This window comes from Candoia aspera, chromosome 3 (genome assembly GCF_035149785.1).
Source record: "Candoia aspera isolate rCanAsp1 chromosome 3, rCanAsp1.hap2, whole genome shotgun sequence".
In the NCBI taxonomy this organism is placed as follows: domain Eukaryota; kingdom Metazoa; phylum Chordata; class Lepidosauria; order Squamata; family Boidae; genus Candoia; species Candoia aspera.
This window is the reverse complement of record NC_086155.1, coordinates 207,493,699-207,509,390: the sequence shown is the minus strand read 5'-3', so window position 1 is coordinate 207,509,390 and position 15,692 is coordinate 207,493,699. Positions and strand designations below refer to the sequence as shown.

At 50.0% G+C, this 15,692-nt stretch overlaps 2 protein-coding genes across 2 annotated transcripts in view; both read left to right on the top strand.

Moving 5' to 3' along the window:
* Nucleotides 1–4,898, top strand: part of ARHGAP39 (Rho GTPase activating protein 39) — a 129,149-nt gene extending 124,251 nt beyond the window's left edge. Inside the window, exons 9-11 of the mRNA XM_063299725.1 lie at nt 1,495–1,586; nt 2,263–2,432; nt 3,622–4,898. Coding sequence (XP_063155795.1) covers nt 1,495–1,586; nt 2,263–2,432; nt 3,622–3,816 — 457 coding nt within the window. The 3' untranslated portion in view covers nt 3,817–4,898. The remainder of the gene's footprint in view (nt 1–1,494; nt 1,587–2,262; nt 2,433–3,621) is intronic.
* An 854-nt stretch (nt 4,899–5,752) lies between these two features.
* Nucleotides 5,753–15,692, top strand: part of LOC134494511 (lymphocyte antigen 6E-like) — a 256,021-nt gene continuing 246,081 nt past the window's right edge. Inside the window, exon 1 of the mRNA XM_063299726.1 lies at nt 5,753–5,756. The gene's annotated coding sequence lies outside the window, so the exon portion shown is untranslated. The remainder of the gene's footprint in view (nt 5,757–15,692) is intronic.

Below are 15,692 nucleotides of genomic sequence, written 5' to 3'. Positions count from 1 at the left end.
GGGGAAAAGAACTGGCAGTTTGAAAATGGTGTGGAGAACGACAAAAAGAGAGTTAACCACTGTCTGTGTGTGCCCCATGTGATTGTTCACCCATTATTGAAGGGAACAAGAACATACACTCACTCTGGGTCCAGAAGTATATGTTCCACATTTCCTTCCATTGTTATTGTCGGGGTCTTGCATTTTATCATGTTTACCTTCCTGCATAACACAGAGAATACTGAAAATTGCTTTCAGTTCATACGTTCCTTTTTCTCTGTAGAGTTTACTGCTGCATAAGTATTTATCCCTTTGGAGCAGTATTTCTCAGCCTTGGCAACTTTAAGCTGTGTGGACTTCAACTCCCAGAATTCCCCAGCCAGCATGGGGAATTAAAGTTGCCAAGATGGGAAACATTGCTTTAGAGATTAACTTGCAATGCAAAATCCCAAACAGATTGTGCTTGCAGGTGAATCAGCTTGGGGGCTGGTTTAATCCATGAGCAAATGAAATGGTGTACAATATTAATATGCAAGGAAAAAAAAAGATGTAATTCATGTATGAAACTCAAACAAAGCCTGGATGTTGTTTTTTAAAGAAGCACTAATGTCACTTTGGGGGAAAATGATAGGTAATTCTGAATTCCTGAATTCTGGGAGAGATTTGAAATTTGAGGTGAATCTCAAAGTGTTCTCTCTCGAGTTAGAACTACCATCACTTGTTTGTTCACACAAGTTAAAATTTCCTGTCACTGAGAACCTGAGTAGATCTGGAACAGCATCAGATCAGAGTATGTACAGCTCCCACCTTCAAATACGTTCTCATTCTTGGGGTTCAGAGTGTGGAGCCCTGGCAATTTTTCAATGGTTATTCGTGTGGGTCTTTCTGGGTGCTCATGTTTTTCCTTTTACATTATCTATCCTTTTAAAATTGTAAGCTGCTCAGAATTGTTTTGGAGTCAGGTGGCCTTAAACTGTAAGAAATCAATCAATCAATCAATCAATCAATCAAAGGGTGGTGAATGGTGGTGGACATGCTACTTAGTGGACCAAGAACTTGGGCCATTTGTATTATATGAATGATATAATGCGAAGAAGAAAATGAAATGAAGGCTAGTATTTTTTTAGCCACTCAAATACGTTCTTTCTGGGTTGTCATGTAAGCATTTTGCCTATCATAATTTTTATGTCCTAGGTAAACGTGCCACTTCTTCATTAGTCATGAGACACAAAGAAATGGAACTTGACCACTTTCTCTCTAAGCCCCAAAGAATTGTGTCTCCTCAGAGATGCTATTTCAAGAGAACCTCCAAGGGGGGCCAGTGGGGGCTTCCCTTGAAATACAAAATGTAGCTTTGACTAGTATATAATGCAGTGAAGCTCACCTCTCTGTTGGCCTTAGGACACAGGGTGTGAAGAAGACCGGCTGGGATGTCTTCCTTGCTGGGAGAAGTTAGACATTGGCCAAATGTGTTAACCTTATTTCTTTGAGGAATTCCTTTCTTCTGTTCTGCAGAGTTCCTGGAGACATTGATGAAGTCAACGCCCTCAAACTGCAGGTTGATCAGTGGAAAATCCCCACTGGCTTGGAAGATCCCCATGTTCCTGGTGAGGGTCACAGCTGTGGAAAGGCATTCTCTGCAGGACATCCTGTTATTTCTCCTCCTGCTGGATCTGCCCTGATCTGTGGGCCTCTCCCTGGGCAGTGATGGAGAAACCAGTTTTGGGTTTTGCTTCACTTGAATAATGGGGGCATTTTTTGTTCTTTTGGCTTATAAACTAGAAGGCTAAAAGATACAATAAGGCATGGCCCTCTTATTTAGTCCCTAGGGCAATTGAATATACTCTGCAGGTGATTTGGGTGGGAAATATTGTTAATTTCAATTTTTTTCCTTGTAGGGCTGGCTGGGCAGGGCTGGTCACTGTCCTATCGCTGACTGGAATGGGGTTCTCCCACACAGCTGGCTGGGAGAGGGTGGGTTGCTTCGCAGTTGCCTTGGCAGTTTTGTGTTCAGACTGCCCCTCTCCTGCCCCAGTACTAAGTTAGGGGGTTCACACAACACAGTCCCCGTGGTTATGAATACTCAGTTAAAGAGAGGTGAACCAGACCCTTCGTGTCTGATAGCTGGCAGGAGAGGCATTTTATGGGGATGACCCTCGGGAGGGAGCGAAGGAGATGTGAAAATCAGAGAGCTGTCTTCAGTGAAGTCAGAAGCTGAATCCCGCTGGAAGATCCCCCTTCCTCTTCCGGGGCCTTTCCAATTCCTCTCCTTCCTCCCTGCAGCCTCCTTGCTGAAGCTCTGGTATCGGGAACTGGAGGAGCCTCTGATTCCCCACGATTTTTACGAACAGTGCATCACACACTACGAGAACCCAGAAGCTGCGATCGCTGTGGTCCACTCCCTGCCCAGGATCAACAAGATGGTGCTTTGCTACCTCATCCGTTTCCTCCAGGTCAGGCAGCTTCAGAGCCCAGCTCGCGGGGGGTGGGGCTTCTCCCTTCGACCACGCGTGGCCTGAGAACGCACACCTAGAACGAAGCGAGCAGCAGCACGATCAACAGCACCCCTCCTGCTAACACATCACGGGGGGAAGGAGGGGGGTCCCGCTTTCTCCACCTACACAGTGTGCGCTCGGCTGGGGCACGTGGGGCCCTACAGGAAGGATGCCTTGGGAAGCTGAACTCCTAGACTGGACATCCCCACCACCCTTTGCCCCTCAGAACAGGAAGACCCCAAATAGTTCTTCTCCCCGCCCTGCAATAGGGGTGTGTGTGTGTCATTTTCAGAAGGAGATGTACTGCCTTCTCCCTGAGGAACATCGACCCTTTGAAGGGTTCCTGGGCAACAGGGAGGAGTTCCTTTTCTCCCCAGCAGGGAAAAAAGGCCCAGGGGTGGGGAAGGGGAGAGGGAGAGGGAGAGGGGCCAATTTTTGGCTTCACAGAGATGGGCAAGGAAGGTGGTGCTTGAGCTGCAGGTTTAAAGGGAGAGAGGCAGAACCATACACATTCTCAGCCTTACCAGAGGAAAAGCACCTTCGCAAGATTTCAGGCAATCATCACCGGTGCCCGACTTAGAAATGAACAAATCAGAAAATGATTTTGAAAATGTAAAAATATCAGGTCGGGAGATATCATATGAAAACACAAATTAATTCATCCCTCTCTTGAGATTTGGCCCATTTTTATTATTTTGTGGTGGTGATTTGGATTTGGATTTGAATTTGAATTTGGAAGGTCAGTGGCTGCCCTCTCATGGTGACATGGTATCATGACCACCAGTGTGCCGTCTTCTATGGGAAGGTAGCTGTTTAGGGTGCAAGTTTCCCAGCAGGCACCAGGCAAAGGAGCGTGTGAGAAGGGCACTCCTCTGTCCAGAGGCCTAAGACAGGGCCACGTAGCACCTTCTGGGCAATCTTGGTCTGATCCTATAAGACACGACGACACTACATGATGGTCTTTTTCTTTGGGCTGCCCTGGATCTGCCTTCAGCATCCCTAGATGCCTCTGTTGGGTTCTAGCTCTACCAAAGAGGGAGGCGAACCTTCTCCACGCCATGCATCTCAGTGTTCTTAGGTGACGCTTTCTCAGCTGGTGAGTTGTGGCCAACAGAGTAACGCCCCTTCCCGTCTCCCCTCCTGTCAGGTGTTTGTGCAGCCGGGCAATGTGGCAGTCACCAAGATGGACGTCAACAACCTTGCCATGGTGATGGCTCCCAACTGCCTGCGCTGCCAGTCGGACGACCCACGGATTATTTTTGAAAACACCCGAAAGGAAATGTCCTTCATCCGGGTGCTAATCCAGCACCTGGACACAGGCTTCATGGAGGGAGTGCTATAGCCCCAGTGCCAACAGGATCGGAACGGAGTTGGACACCCGTTGCCCCAGATCTCCTCCCGCATCCCAAAGTCAGTCGGGGAGAACCATTTTTGATGCAGCAGAAGAAACCACCTTGTTAAGCACCTGAAGAGAGAGCTGCAGGACACTGACCTTGCCATCTCGGCTGTGCCAACTTGGGCATCTGCTTGGCCCAGGAGCCCCTTGGGGCATCTGCTGTGGACCAAATGAGGCTGCCCCTGAGCAGCCCCCTTGTGGAGACCTCCCAGCCAGGACTTCATCAGGAGAGCTTGCCTTAACGGACAGCCTGGCACCATTCGGGGGAACTGTGAGCAAAGGTAGAAAGGCCGGGAGGTCTGCCCCCCCCCCATTAAGTCTGTTCTGTGGAAGTGGGGGCTCACCACCTGGTTTGGGCAGCTGAGGGAATGTTCGAGTTGGTAAGCAGGGGCAAATGTCCAAGATGGTAGCTGAATCCTTTTCAGACCAGCCGGAGCGGTGGGAGGGAATGAGTGTTGTAGGATGCGGATTGCCAGGACTGGCGTTGCAGGGAACCCGAACGTGCCTCCCAGGAAGTCAGTTAGTCTGGATGCTCCTGAGGAGGAGGGGGGCCATCAGATTCACTGTGGGGAACCCAGAGGGGGTGGCACATCAGGAAGGCACGAGCTGGTCGGTCGGTGAGGCTGGGCTAGTTTTTGGAACAGCCCCTTCCTTTTCCCTTCCTTGTTGCAGCACAGTCACTGCCAAAGGGGGCCAAGCCATGTGCCCCCCATCTTCCTCTCCCAGGGCCCAACAAATGGCCTGGTGATGCCATCATTGAAGCGGGAGCTGGACTGCCGGGAGGAGTTTTGTTCCGGTCCCCTTGTTTTCCTTGGCTGGCAGAGTTTGGCACGCTGTGATGCAAGAGCAGAGTGCTTTCCTCACCTCTTTCCAAGTGAGGGGCGTGGGTGCAAAAGGGACCGGGCCCTCCTTGAGCCTCACAGCTCCCCGCTGAGTCATGGCAGCAAGGAGGGTGGGCCCCGGATCCTGGAGTTGCTCTTCCTTGCCCACACCGCCTCCAACACCCCTTCTTGCACTCGGTACATTGTAGAAGATGGGCCGTGCTTGGGTTCAGGGGAGGGCCTGGCCACAGCTGTTCCTTGTGAGACCTTACGTGATGAGGCTTTGGCTGGGCCTGGGGCGTTCTCCACCAGGATCCCAGATCCCTTTCCAAAGGAAGGTGCCAAGTTCTCTTCCTTAGGCCAGAAAAGGGAGGAGGCCAGCAGGAGGGGTGAAAATGAACTTTCCCATGAAGTTTCCTCTGCCCTGAATGCTTGTCCCATCTTCCACATCCTTAAGGGAGAAAGAAAGGCATTTGGAGGCAGGGGGTGGGGTGGGAGTGCTTTTTCCAAGCAATCTCTGAGCAGGTTCATGTGCTCTGCGAGTGCGGGAGACTGCCGGGGCTCCCTTTTCAACCTGCGCAAAAGGAGGGACCCCTGGCCTTTCCCGTTTATTTCCCACAGTCCACCGGTGGAAATCCGATTTCTTTTCAGCAAGCGGAGCCAAAATGCCCATTGCATTTTCCTGAGGCGGAAGAAGATCAGAACGGGGAGTTAGCTGGCCCTTTGCTCCCCCATCCCCTGGCAGCGTTTGGGAGCTGTCTCTGGGGCAGGGGAGGAGCGCCCGGGCACCCGGCAGGGCTCCTGTCCTGGGACCAGCCTCCCCGACGGCCCCCTTGCTCCGGCCCTCGTGCCCGCCTGCCTCCTGCAGCGCCTCAGGCCCGTGTTGGCCGGGGCAGGGGCTGAGAAGGTCCGCGGGCCGGATGGGCAGCTGCAGTGAGGGCCCCCCCGGTTCTTGGGCAGTGTGGGCCACGGTGGGGCCACCTCAGCCCTGCTATGCTACGCATGGCTCCCCGTGGCTTCTGTGCTTCCCAGCGTCCCTCCGGACGTCCAGAGAAGGGACGCCAGAGCACTCGGCGGGGCCATTGGCCGATCCCGGCCACCCTTGAGTGCTGAGCGGCTCTTGGTGCAGCCTGGGGTGACTCTCCAGGGAAAGTGCCTTTCGTGCCAGCCAAGCAGAGCCCTCCCACCCACACCGTCCTTCTTATAAAGGAACTACTGAGACTGTTCCTGGGATTGTTGCAGCTGCAGAGCATGTGCTCCTAAATCCTGTCCCCGTGCAGGAAGAAGCACGGAAGAGGCGCAGACCTATCTGGGCAACTCGAGCCCACCACCCTCGGCCCGGTGTCCGTTCTCTGGGGTGGCCCTCAGCTCCCTTAACCACCCAGAAACCATGGGAGTCGCACAGTGCCTCTGGCAGAAGTCAGCCCGTGGGCGCGCTGCTTTCCGCACCTCAGGTCCAGCTCAGAAGAAGGTCAGGCTGAGTGGCTGGCATGCAGGGCTTGGTGAGGGCGTCCTTTGCCATCAGTGTTGGGGCTCTACAACCACGGCCAACTGGGGTCCCGATGGAGCCTCAAATGGGAGAACCAGGGCCACCAGTCTTCCAACCTGCATAATACCCAAGAGGGACCCCCAACTCCTTCCATACTGCCAGGATGCAAGGCCTCTTCCCAGCCTAGCAGCTCAGGTTCCCCAAAGACCTTTTGTCTGGGGGATCCCTGCTTTGTTTGCACTAAGCGTTGGTGAGAAAAAGACGACGACGCAGCAGTGCAGAAAGAGAGGAGAATCAAAGCTTCCAAGCCCAGTCTGCAAAGGGCTGGTCCCTCTTCTCCTGGCAGTCGTCGTCTTTGCAGGATAATTCCAGAAAGGCTCTGGCCAGGGGCAAGCTTCCTTTTTTTCGTAACCAGAAAGGAAACTTGCCTCTTTTTACAGCTGCTTGGAAATCTAAGAGGGATTTTCTTTGGTGGGTGGGTCAGGAAGATGCTAGACAAACAGCCCTTTGAGTCAGGGCCTGGCCATGAGTTTTCTGGAGTTTGCAATGTATATGGGGAACAGCCTCGTTTTAACAACAGGCACAGTTTCTGCCCTTCTCGGGGGGAATTTATAATAGAGAGCAGCATTTCTCAACCTTGGCAACTTGAAGATGGGTGGACTTCAACTCCCAGAATTCCCCAGCCAGCCGTGCTGTTGAAGCCCACCCATCTTCAAGCTGCCAAGGTTGAGCAACACTGATGCAGAGATTTTTCCCAATCTGGCATCCACCTCCGGCAGTGTTGGAATTGCACCTCCCAGCATCCTGGCTGGGGAGTATGGGAATCGCAGTCCCAACCCAGGGGAAGGGGGTTCAGTCTCGGGAGCTCGATTATAAAGGCATAATGAAAAACGGGGGCCATCTATTGGCTGACCAGGGAATTGAGTTCAGAGTTGTAAATATCTTCATGCCAAACTCTTTTATTTGTGTGCGCAAAGAATGCTCTTTCTGTTATTTATTTTGTTGTTGCGCTCCATCGGTTTTGCCTCCCCCGGAAATATATTTATTCCTTCTCTTGGGGGTGGGGCTTTCTGATGAAGATTAAAGGGTTAAACGCAGAGCCTGTCTCCTAAGAGGTCTGGCCTTCTTTCAGAGAAGAAGCGTTGGGGGCATGGCTGTAGGTGAGATTTTTCTTTCCCGTGGCAGACAAATGAAGGAAACAGGCATGGTCTAGTAATCCAGGCAGTACCTCTTTCCCGCTCAGATCTCCTACGGGAAGATCTGTCCTTCCGTCACCTGTGGCTGATCCTTCCTCCTGTCCATCCCTGCCAAGTTGCTTGGATTAACACACACACACATTTTTCTAGCTAATTACTTCGGGGGGCTAAATTTAACGTTGCTTCCTTGCCAGGAAATGCACTGACCCTATGTTGGAATCATGCATTTCCTCCTCCTGCAGGCCCTCAAAGGCCAGCCAGGAGAGAGGTGCTGATGGCAGTTTTGGGGCACCTGCTTCCGTTGTGAGTCCATTTGCCCCTGGAAATGGGATGCCACTTTTCACTGACCTCAAGTTATTGCTCCTCGTCAGGTGCCTCCCAGACCTTCTTCCCGCTTCCTATCCTGGTCCATCCTCGTGTGTAATCCCAGCAGCTCCCAATCACGTTCTCACTTCCAGCCTTCTGAGTCTGGAGAACCAACCAAGAAAGGCTTTAAGGGTAATCGAAGCAAAATCATTCTTCGGTTTTGAGCGCTCACACAAGTACTAGGCCATGGTTGGTCTAATCATGGTTGGCTTCTTGACTGAATGATAATTGGCTGCCTTTGCACAGCACAAACCCTAAACTGTGGTTTAGAGACAGCTTGCTGGGTTTACACAACAGATTAAGCTACGCACAAGCCAACCATTTGTTGTGTGAACTGAGTCTAAGGGTGCATCTTCACATCCTCCTGCCCTGATAGCTTTTTTACACAACAGGACTTCATGGCTTCACCTTTGTCTCATCCCCAGCCACCAGCTGTGGTAGGTTAAACCTCTTCAGCTGTTCCCCATCTCCTGGACCCCTCCTGCTGTATGAACAGACTTCAGTGCTTTCTCGGCAATGTGGTTGCTGTTGCAGTTGGGGCTGGGATCTGCCCAGCTCCTCCTGGCAAGCCTCTTCTGTCCAGTCCTGGCCGTTGACCAGCTGGGGCTGGGGGAGGGACCAGGCCCCTGGCTTCTGTGTGGGCATCTGCTCACTTACTCAATAAGAAGATCGAGAGAACTGATGAAACCTTAAGGGGTGATTGAAGCAAAATCCTCAGCCAGTCTACAGGAGACGGTGTAGCAGATGTCCACAGGAGAGCTGGGCCCATGCTTAGAAATAGTCCAATCAATTGCTAACAGGAGCAGAGCAACTGGGACCTCCTAGCTGGCAACTTGACAAGAGGCTAAACCCCCTGTTCACAACACCCACCTACAGTTGCTTTGCCTGGCCTCATCACACCCCGTGTTCAGAAGGAGGATTGGTGGTGGCTTTTCCCGTCATTGTGATGCTCAGCGCTAGGAAAATGACCAGGGAACTCCATCAAGTGCTTTATTTCCCTTACCCTGCATTAAAGACTAAGGGTTTCTCAACCTTGGCAACTTTAAGATGGGTGGACTTCAGCTCCCAGAATTCCCCAGCCAGCCATGCTGGCTGGGGAATTCTGGGAGTTGAAGTCCACCCATCTTAAAGTTCCAAGATTGAGAAACACTGGACTAAAATATCACCGTCACAAGAGGCAGAACAAGGCTCGGCAGGGCATAATTTTCCTTCTAGCGTAGGAAGGCAGTGGTGCCCTAAGCTACAGCAGGAAAGCTCCTTCCCCACCTACTTTAGAGTAAGCCTTTTGCACACCAGGGATCTTTCTTCCGGTGGACAGGGAACACTTGCACTGCCACAAAGCTCAGAAAGAACACCATCCAGTGCCTTAATGTTAGTCAGCCCTTTTCTTTCCCTTCAGAACTGCAATCTAATCCAGGTTCCTTGTCATGGAGGAGGGTCAAGTGGTCTTCAGAATGGGGGCATCCCAGCAAACGGTCAGGGAGTGTGGTTTTATTTGGGTTTGGTTTGGGAAACGGGGAGAGTGACTCGTCTGCCACCATAATTTTTAAAGCTGACTTTGCAGTTCACCAAGATTTGCATCCTTCACTTCAGAGGCAAATCTACCCAGCCTGATTCTTCATACCCGAGAAACCTGTAGAAAAATGTCAGGAATTAGCCAGAGGAGAGGCAGACTGGATGGGTGGGAAAAGAGAGGCAGGTGTGTTTTCCAGAGGCTGGGAAACTGGCTTGGAGCCGCTCCTGTGCACAGGCATTGCTGATCCCTTCAAAGGCTGGGATATAACAGTTTTGTGAGTCATTTCGCAGCATGGAAGGATGTTCCCGTTTGCAATCAGAGGAGCTGGACAAGAGCGGAAAGTCCTCTAGGGTCGTCCACTTGGAAGAAACCAAAGAGGTCATCTGGTCCAGCCCCGTCTTGGGGATCCTTCGTTGCAAGAACTGGCTCTGGGATGACGCAGAAAACAGCACGGAAGAGGCAGCTCACAAGTGGAAGCAGCGGTGAGAATCCGGCTTGCACCCAACATGACTTGAGATGTGGCCTTTGGCGTGCCTCTGTCGGCCCGGAGGCTCCGTCTGAAGCGTTTTTGCAGAGGTGCCAGGAAGGGGCAGTGTGGGGTGCCCTCCGCTGCCCCTTTGCAAGAGGGAGGGGAGGGGCAGAGATGTCTGAGCAGAGGAGGAGGGGGCACCTCCGTGGTTGTGGCAGAGAACTGCCTTCAGGAGAGATGACCTGCAGGGAGCCCCAAAGGGCACTCCGCAGCCAGGGTTGAATTAGTCTCAGAACGTCCTTGTGCCCTGCGCAGGCCTGCTAGGAACACTGGCGGACACCCACCAACCGCATGTCTGATTTGGTTCCACTTTGTTCATTGCAACATGTCTGCTCCAAGGCAGGATAATGCATCCCCTGGTTCCTTAATTCAGGCCTAACTCCAGATTTTATTACTGAGGATTAGTTGAAGGACATAGGTTTGATCTGCAGCAGACTGAAACCCACCAGTGATGCAAAAGCGTGAAGAATAGCAAGAGAGCGGGCTTTGGCGGTGTCCAGCTTGGGAGGCTGAGTGCATTGCCCCATCTCAGTCACAATGCTTCCGTTGTGCTTGAGGTTCAAAAGGAACGTACCCTGTCTAATGCAAAGACTCCTCGAATTGGAAGGAACCTCAGAGCTCATCTAGTCCAACGCCCTCCTGCTTGATGCAGGATCCCAGGAAACAGGCCCAGCATCTGTTTCAAGACCTCTCATGGAGGGAGACTTCAGGAGATGGTTCAGTCTACCAGCTGACAGCACCTAACGTGAATCGGCTTCCCTGCAGCTTCAATCCGCTAATTCTGATCCTGCCCTTTGGGGTGTCTGAGAAGGGAGTTTTTAAATAGATTAGGCCCCTGCAGTGAGTTACTTTTTGGACAACGCTCTGCTTCTCATTCCTTCTTTTCCATTTGAGCCCTTGTGAGTCAGATTTCGTAAATCTCTCTGGGAAACATTAAATTGTGCGTGTGCACGTGTGTGTATCTCTATATAAACAAATACACATTTACTTCTCTAGATGTATGGAAAGTTTCGGTAGGGCTTACGACACAGCCCTAAAGGCATCAAGCTCCAACACGTGCAGCTGGGACTATTTCCCACTGAACTCTGTGCTTGCCCCAGTCTGGTGCCTCCCAGCTGAAAATCCCGTGGCCACTGCGCACTGCGTTGGGGAAGCTGGTAGAGTGGAGAAAAGAGCAATAAACAATTTCTGTAGATCGCCTAGGTCAGGACAGTTAAGTGATGGGGCATCCACAAGGAAAGTCATAAAAGTCAAGATGGTGGCCACACAGCCAAAGCGCCAGCCCTTTTGCCCCATGCATTGCACATGCAGCACACAATGGAAATTGGTTGGGTTGGATCAACCTGTTGTAGCCATGTTGGCTTCCTTTCTTTAGCCCCCCCCCCCCCCCCCCCCATGTCTCTGTTAGGTGAAGTTTAAAAAAAAAAGTTACCTATATTGTTCCAGTACCAAAAACTGTTGGCTTTAGTAAATCGATATCCTTAACCTCTCTTTAGTCTTGAGACTGACTAAACTTTTAATAAGTATGAATCATTTTTAGAAAACCAGGGGAAAAAATTAGCATTGGGCAGCATTTTGATTCTTGCTGTAAGGAGAGGTGCAAAATCAAAAGGAAAAAAAAGAGTTTGAAGGAGCAGCTTTAATGTGATGCGGCTGGTGCCTTCTCACGGCCTTGCTAGCCCAGCTGAGATTGGTCCCATGGATAGCAAACAGTGCAGCTTACTTGCCCCAAGGATGCTCATGCGCTCTTGATAGCCTCTTCATACCACCTTTTGGATGTAGAAAAACCTTGCTGATATTAGCCACAGGCAGCTGGTGGAAAGCTGGCCCTGACCACCCACTCCAGCAAACACGGTTCAGTTTTTTCTTTTAATTTATATTTATTAAGAATTTTTCCATAGAATAAAAGCTAAATCAAAAGGAAAAAAGGAAAGTGCAAGAAATAAAGAGAAAAAAAACCCTGAATATATGAATGACTTCTGACCTTTTCAACAGATAATTACAATCTTATTGTCCCTCCTCCCTCTTAGATGTCATGGAAGTCCTTTCAGCCCCTCATTTAATCCACATTAAATTAACACTTGTTTTTTTCAAGTGACCAAGTCAGCAGAGCACTGACACCTGCCGGTTTTTTCCCATGCCCCCTAAACCTTGCATTCGGTCTGTAGCTTTGCACTGAAAGGAAGGTATGCCGCAATCACTGCCTGATTAGCTCCATGACAAGGTAGCAGCAGCAATGAGAAATGGCGTCTATACTGTAAAACGATGCCCAGAAGAAACCAGGAAAATAAAAGCCGAAACTTGTTGAATCGGTCTTCGGGTCGAACAATAGTGGGCCATGCCTTGCATTCCGCTTGTTTCCTTCACAACTTCATTTAGTTCAAATTCCATTTTCCCCCCAAAGCTACTTTGCAACGTTGGTCCAGGGGAAAAAAGAAAAAGTTCCAGGGGAGAAAGAGTGTAACTATGAAAGCTGTCATCAACATTTCTCCTCTGCAAGTTTTTTCCCTTTCAACATTTGCACACAAAATCCAGCAAGTGCAACTCTAAATTAGTGTCTCCCAACCTTAGCAACTTTTAAGATTTAACTCTTAAAAGTTGCTGAGGTTAAGAAACACCGCTCTACACTGAGAATTTAACTTGACTTGGGCACGTATCTTTGATGTGGATGAGCCGATCCATTTGCCTTTTGAATTTCTCTTCCCATCCCTCCCTCCGCTTAAGCCTCCAATCCCCACCCAATTCCTGTATGCTTTCTTCGACAATCGCCTCTGGCATTGGGCCAGCAGCAAAGGAAGCTGGGGACTGCTCGCTGCTGGACCTTCTGGGATGCTGCTGGCCTCCAAAACAATTTAGGGGGGCAACCTACTGGGTAACGCCTGACTAACTCTTGTAATTACGAAGCATGGAAATGTAGATGCAACTCCATGTTGTGTGAATAAAAGATGAATATGGGCACCCTGTGAGGTGACCTTGAATCTGATGCTTGAAGTTCTTGTGTTCAAAGCCAATGGTCTCTTGGATCAAGTGGTCCCTGGCTTTGTGCTTTGGTTTGTGGCGCTCTAACTTACATTACCCAAGATTTGTGTCATCTGTAGGGGTCAGAGATTCAACCTAGGCCTCTCCCCATGAATACAGAGTTCCTCCCTGAATGATGTCTTCTTCATTTGAGAGCAATCTTAGTACATGCACCTAATCTTCTGGGTCTCTTTCCTGCAGCAGACGCTGTTTCCCCAAATAATTGAATTGACAAGAACTTTCCTTTTTTACTGTAACCTCTGCTTTCAGAGACACAATCCTCAGATTTTCCTCAGGTATTTTCAACCCCATAACATACAATACAGGTTCCACCTAGGGCTCCAGAGAAAGCCTTCCGTTTTTCATTCCCTTCCAAGTCCTGCATTGGCTTCCCAGTCCCTCCCATTGGCGGCTTTGTGTCTTGCCTTCCATAGGTGCAGAGTGCTCTGACCTGGCTTTCTGTGACGTGGATCTGGGAGTGGCCTTGAGTTAAAAAGGAAGCAGCCTGGAGCACTCTGCCCTCACCCAAGGCCAGACATCAGATGGAAGCCTGCTGGTCTCACGCTGTGGAGAAAGACAGAAACATGGCGCACGCTTGAGGCACACTTTTTATTGCTACAGAGCATTTTCCAAGATGCTCTAAAGTCAAGCCTTGAGTCAAACCAGCACTGTTGCTGTTAAATAAAATGCAGAAAAGCACAGAAATGGCTCTTAAAAGACCACGCTGCTGATGGCTTGCAGTCACCGGGACCAAGAATCTTCACAAACACTGAGTTTGAAGGAGTGTAATCTTACCTGCAGTGTATCCATTCAAACATCTGGTTGGGGAACCCACAAAAGCAAGCATACAAATCCATACCACCATCCACCTGGGGGGATTGCCTCAGGTCTTGTAAGTTCCACAAATGCCAAATGTGAAAAAGAAATCAAGACATTGGGGGAGAGGGGAACCGCAAATTCTTCTATTTGTAATAGTCAAAATTCACTGGGAATTTCTTCAAGGACCACTGACAGGAAAAACATACAAAACTGCTTAGCATATGGATATCTGGTTGCCAGCATTTCAACAACTACTTGCAGTCATGCCTTCAAGCAGCAAGAATGAACCCCAATTCTTAGCAAAGGTTTGATTGACGGTCAGCAACCTAATTCATATCAGATTATCTTTTTGCTTTGATATTCCACTCTCACCCCACCCCGAGGCAAAGACTGAACTCAACTAGCACCTAATGCAGAAAACAGATGCATAAAACAGGATGGCTTATTAAGTTACATGAAGCTATAAACTCATTTTCACACTGAAACCTTGAAAGAAGTTCGATAAACAAGCCAATGCCTTCAATTGCTACAAACAGGTAACAGTGAATGCAGATTATCTGCAGTTTGGGAGACAAATGCACATCATGGTGATAAAAGGGGTCCTGTACGCACACAATGTAATGTTTTTTTTCTGGAGAGCCAGTGCCCAGATGCTACACAGTTGGTGCTGCACTTCTCTGCTTATTTGGGAGTAAAATCTTTACTGCAAAGTTGACAAGGCAGGGTGAGCTTCTCTTCACTGGAGATCTCCAGGGGTTGGAGGGCCATCTGCCAGAAATGTGACAGAGGATCCTGCACTGAGAACTAGACTTTTTTTTTTTAATCCATTCAATTGTGTGCGATTCTCAGAGATGGCCTGGACAAGTCCCTTGGCAAGGTTTTTGGGAAGCGATTTGCCATTGCCTCCTTCCCTGGGCTGTGTGTGTGATTGGCCCAAGGTCACCCAGCTGGCCTCGTGCCTCAGACAGGACTAGAACTCTCGGTCTCCTGGTTTCTAGCCTGGTGCCTTCATCACTGCACCAAACTGGCTCTTAGGGCTGGACTAGTTCACCTCTAATGAACCTTCCAACTTGACTCTAAGACCAGGGTTCCTCAACCCTGGCAACTCTAAGCTGTGCAGACTTCAACTCCCAGAATTCCCCAGCCAGCTTTGAAGTCCGCACAGCTTAGAGTTGCCAGGGTCGAGGAACCCTGGTAAGACAGACTTGCACCCTTAGCATCTTTACTGCAGGGAATTTGGCTTGTTGAACTGCCTCTCTTTGGTTCAGGATATGCAGCATAGTCTGAACCTTGGGAAGAATCCTTCCTTCCCGCTATCATCTTCACCTAACATGGTATGTTGGTGGACATTTCCCTCCATTGTTCTTGCATTAACAAAGGATGAGTTTTGGGGTCCGGAATGAAAAGTATCGCTCTATCTGTTAGAGATGTCTTTCCCTCCCTGGAGATGTGCAGGCCCCTGGCTCCTTCCTCTTGTGGTCCTGGGAAGTTCTACTAACTGGCAGAAACTCAACTACCTTCTTGCCTGTTACCCCCTCGAATTCTATGGCTCACGAAGGTCCAGTTAGATTGTGAGAACAAGCCAGCAGCTACTCTGCCATCCAGTTCACAAAGCTTGGTTGGATCCTGCTTGCAGCCCTCGAGGATGAAAACTGAACATCAAAGGACCACACATATTGGTGGCCTATTATGGGAAGGGAGGGAGGGAGGGAGGGTAGGGATCCATTGCACATCTTGGTCCTCTGGCCCTAACACACCTTTGGGAGGGGATGAGACATCATCAGGCCAAACAATTCTCTCTCTTGCCTGACCCCTTCTCTTCTGAGGCCACAGCTCTCCCTAAGGTCAAAGGTGGAGGAGATCCTCCTTGCCTAAAGCAAGACAGGCCCAAGCCCTTCTCTGAAACTTTAATGGAACTAAACAGGCACATCTAGGAAGCACACAAGAGTCTTTCTGTTACAGCGTATCACTACTTGGCCAGAGAATCGGGTTCTTTTATCCCTTTTCGTGCAGATGGCTGGAGCAGCTCTGTAGATTCTGGGCTCCCATCCTGTTGACCACCATAAGC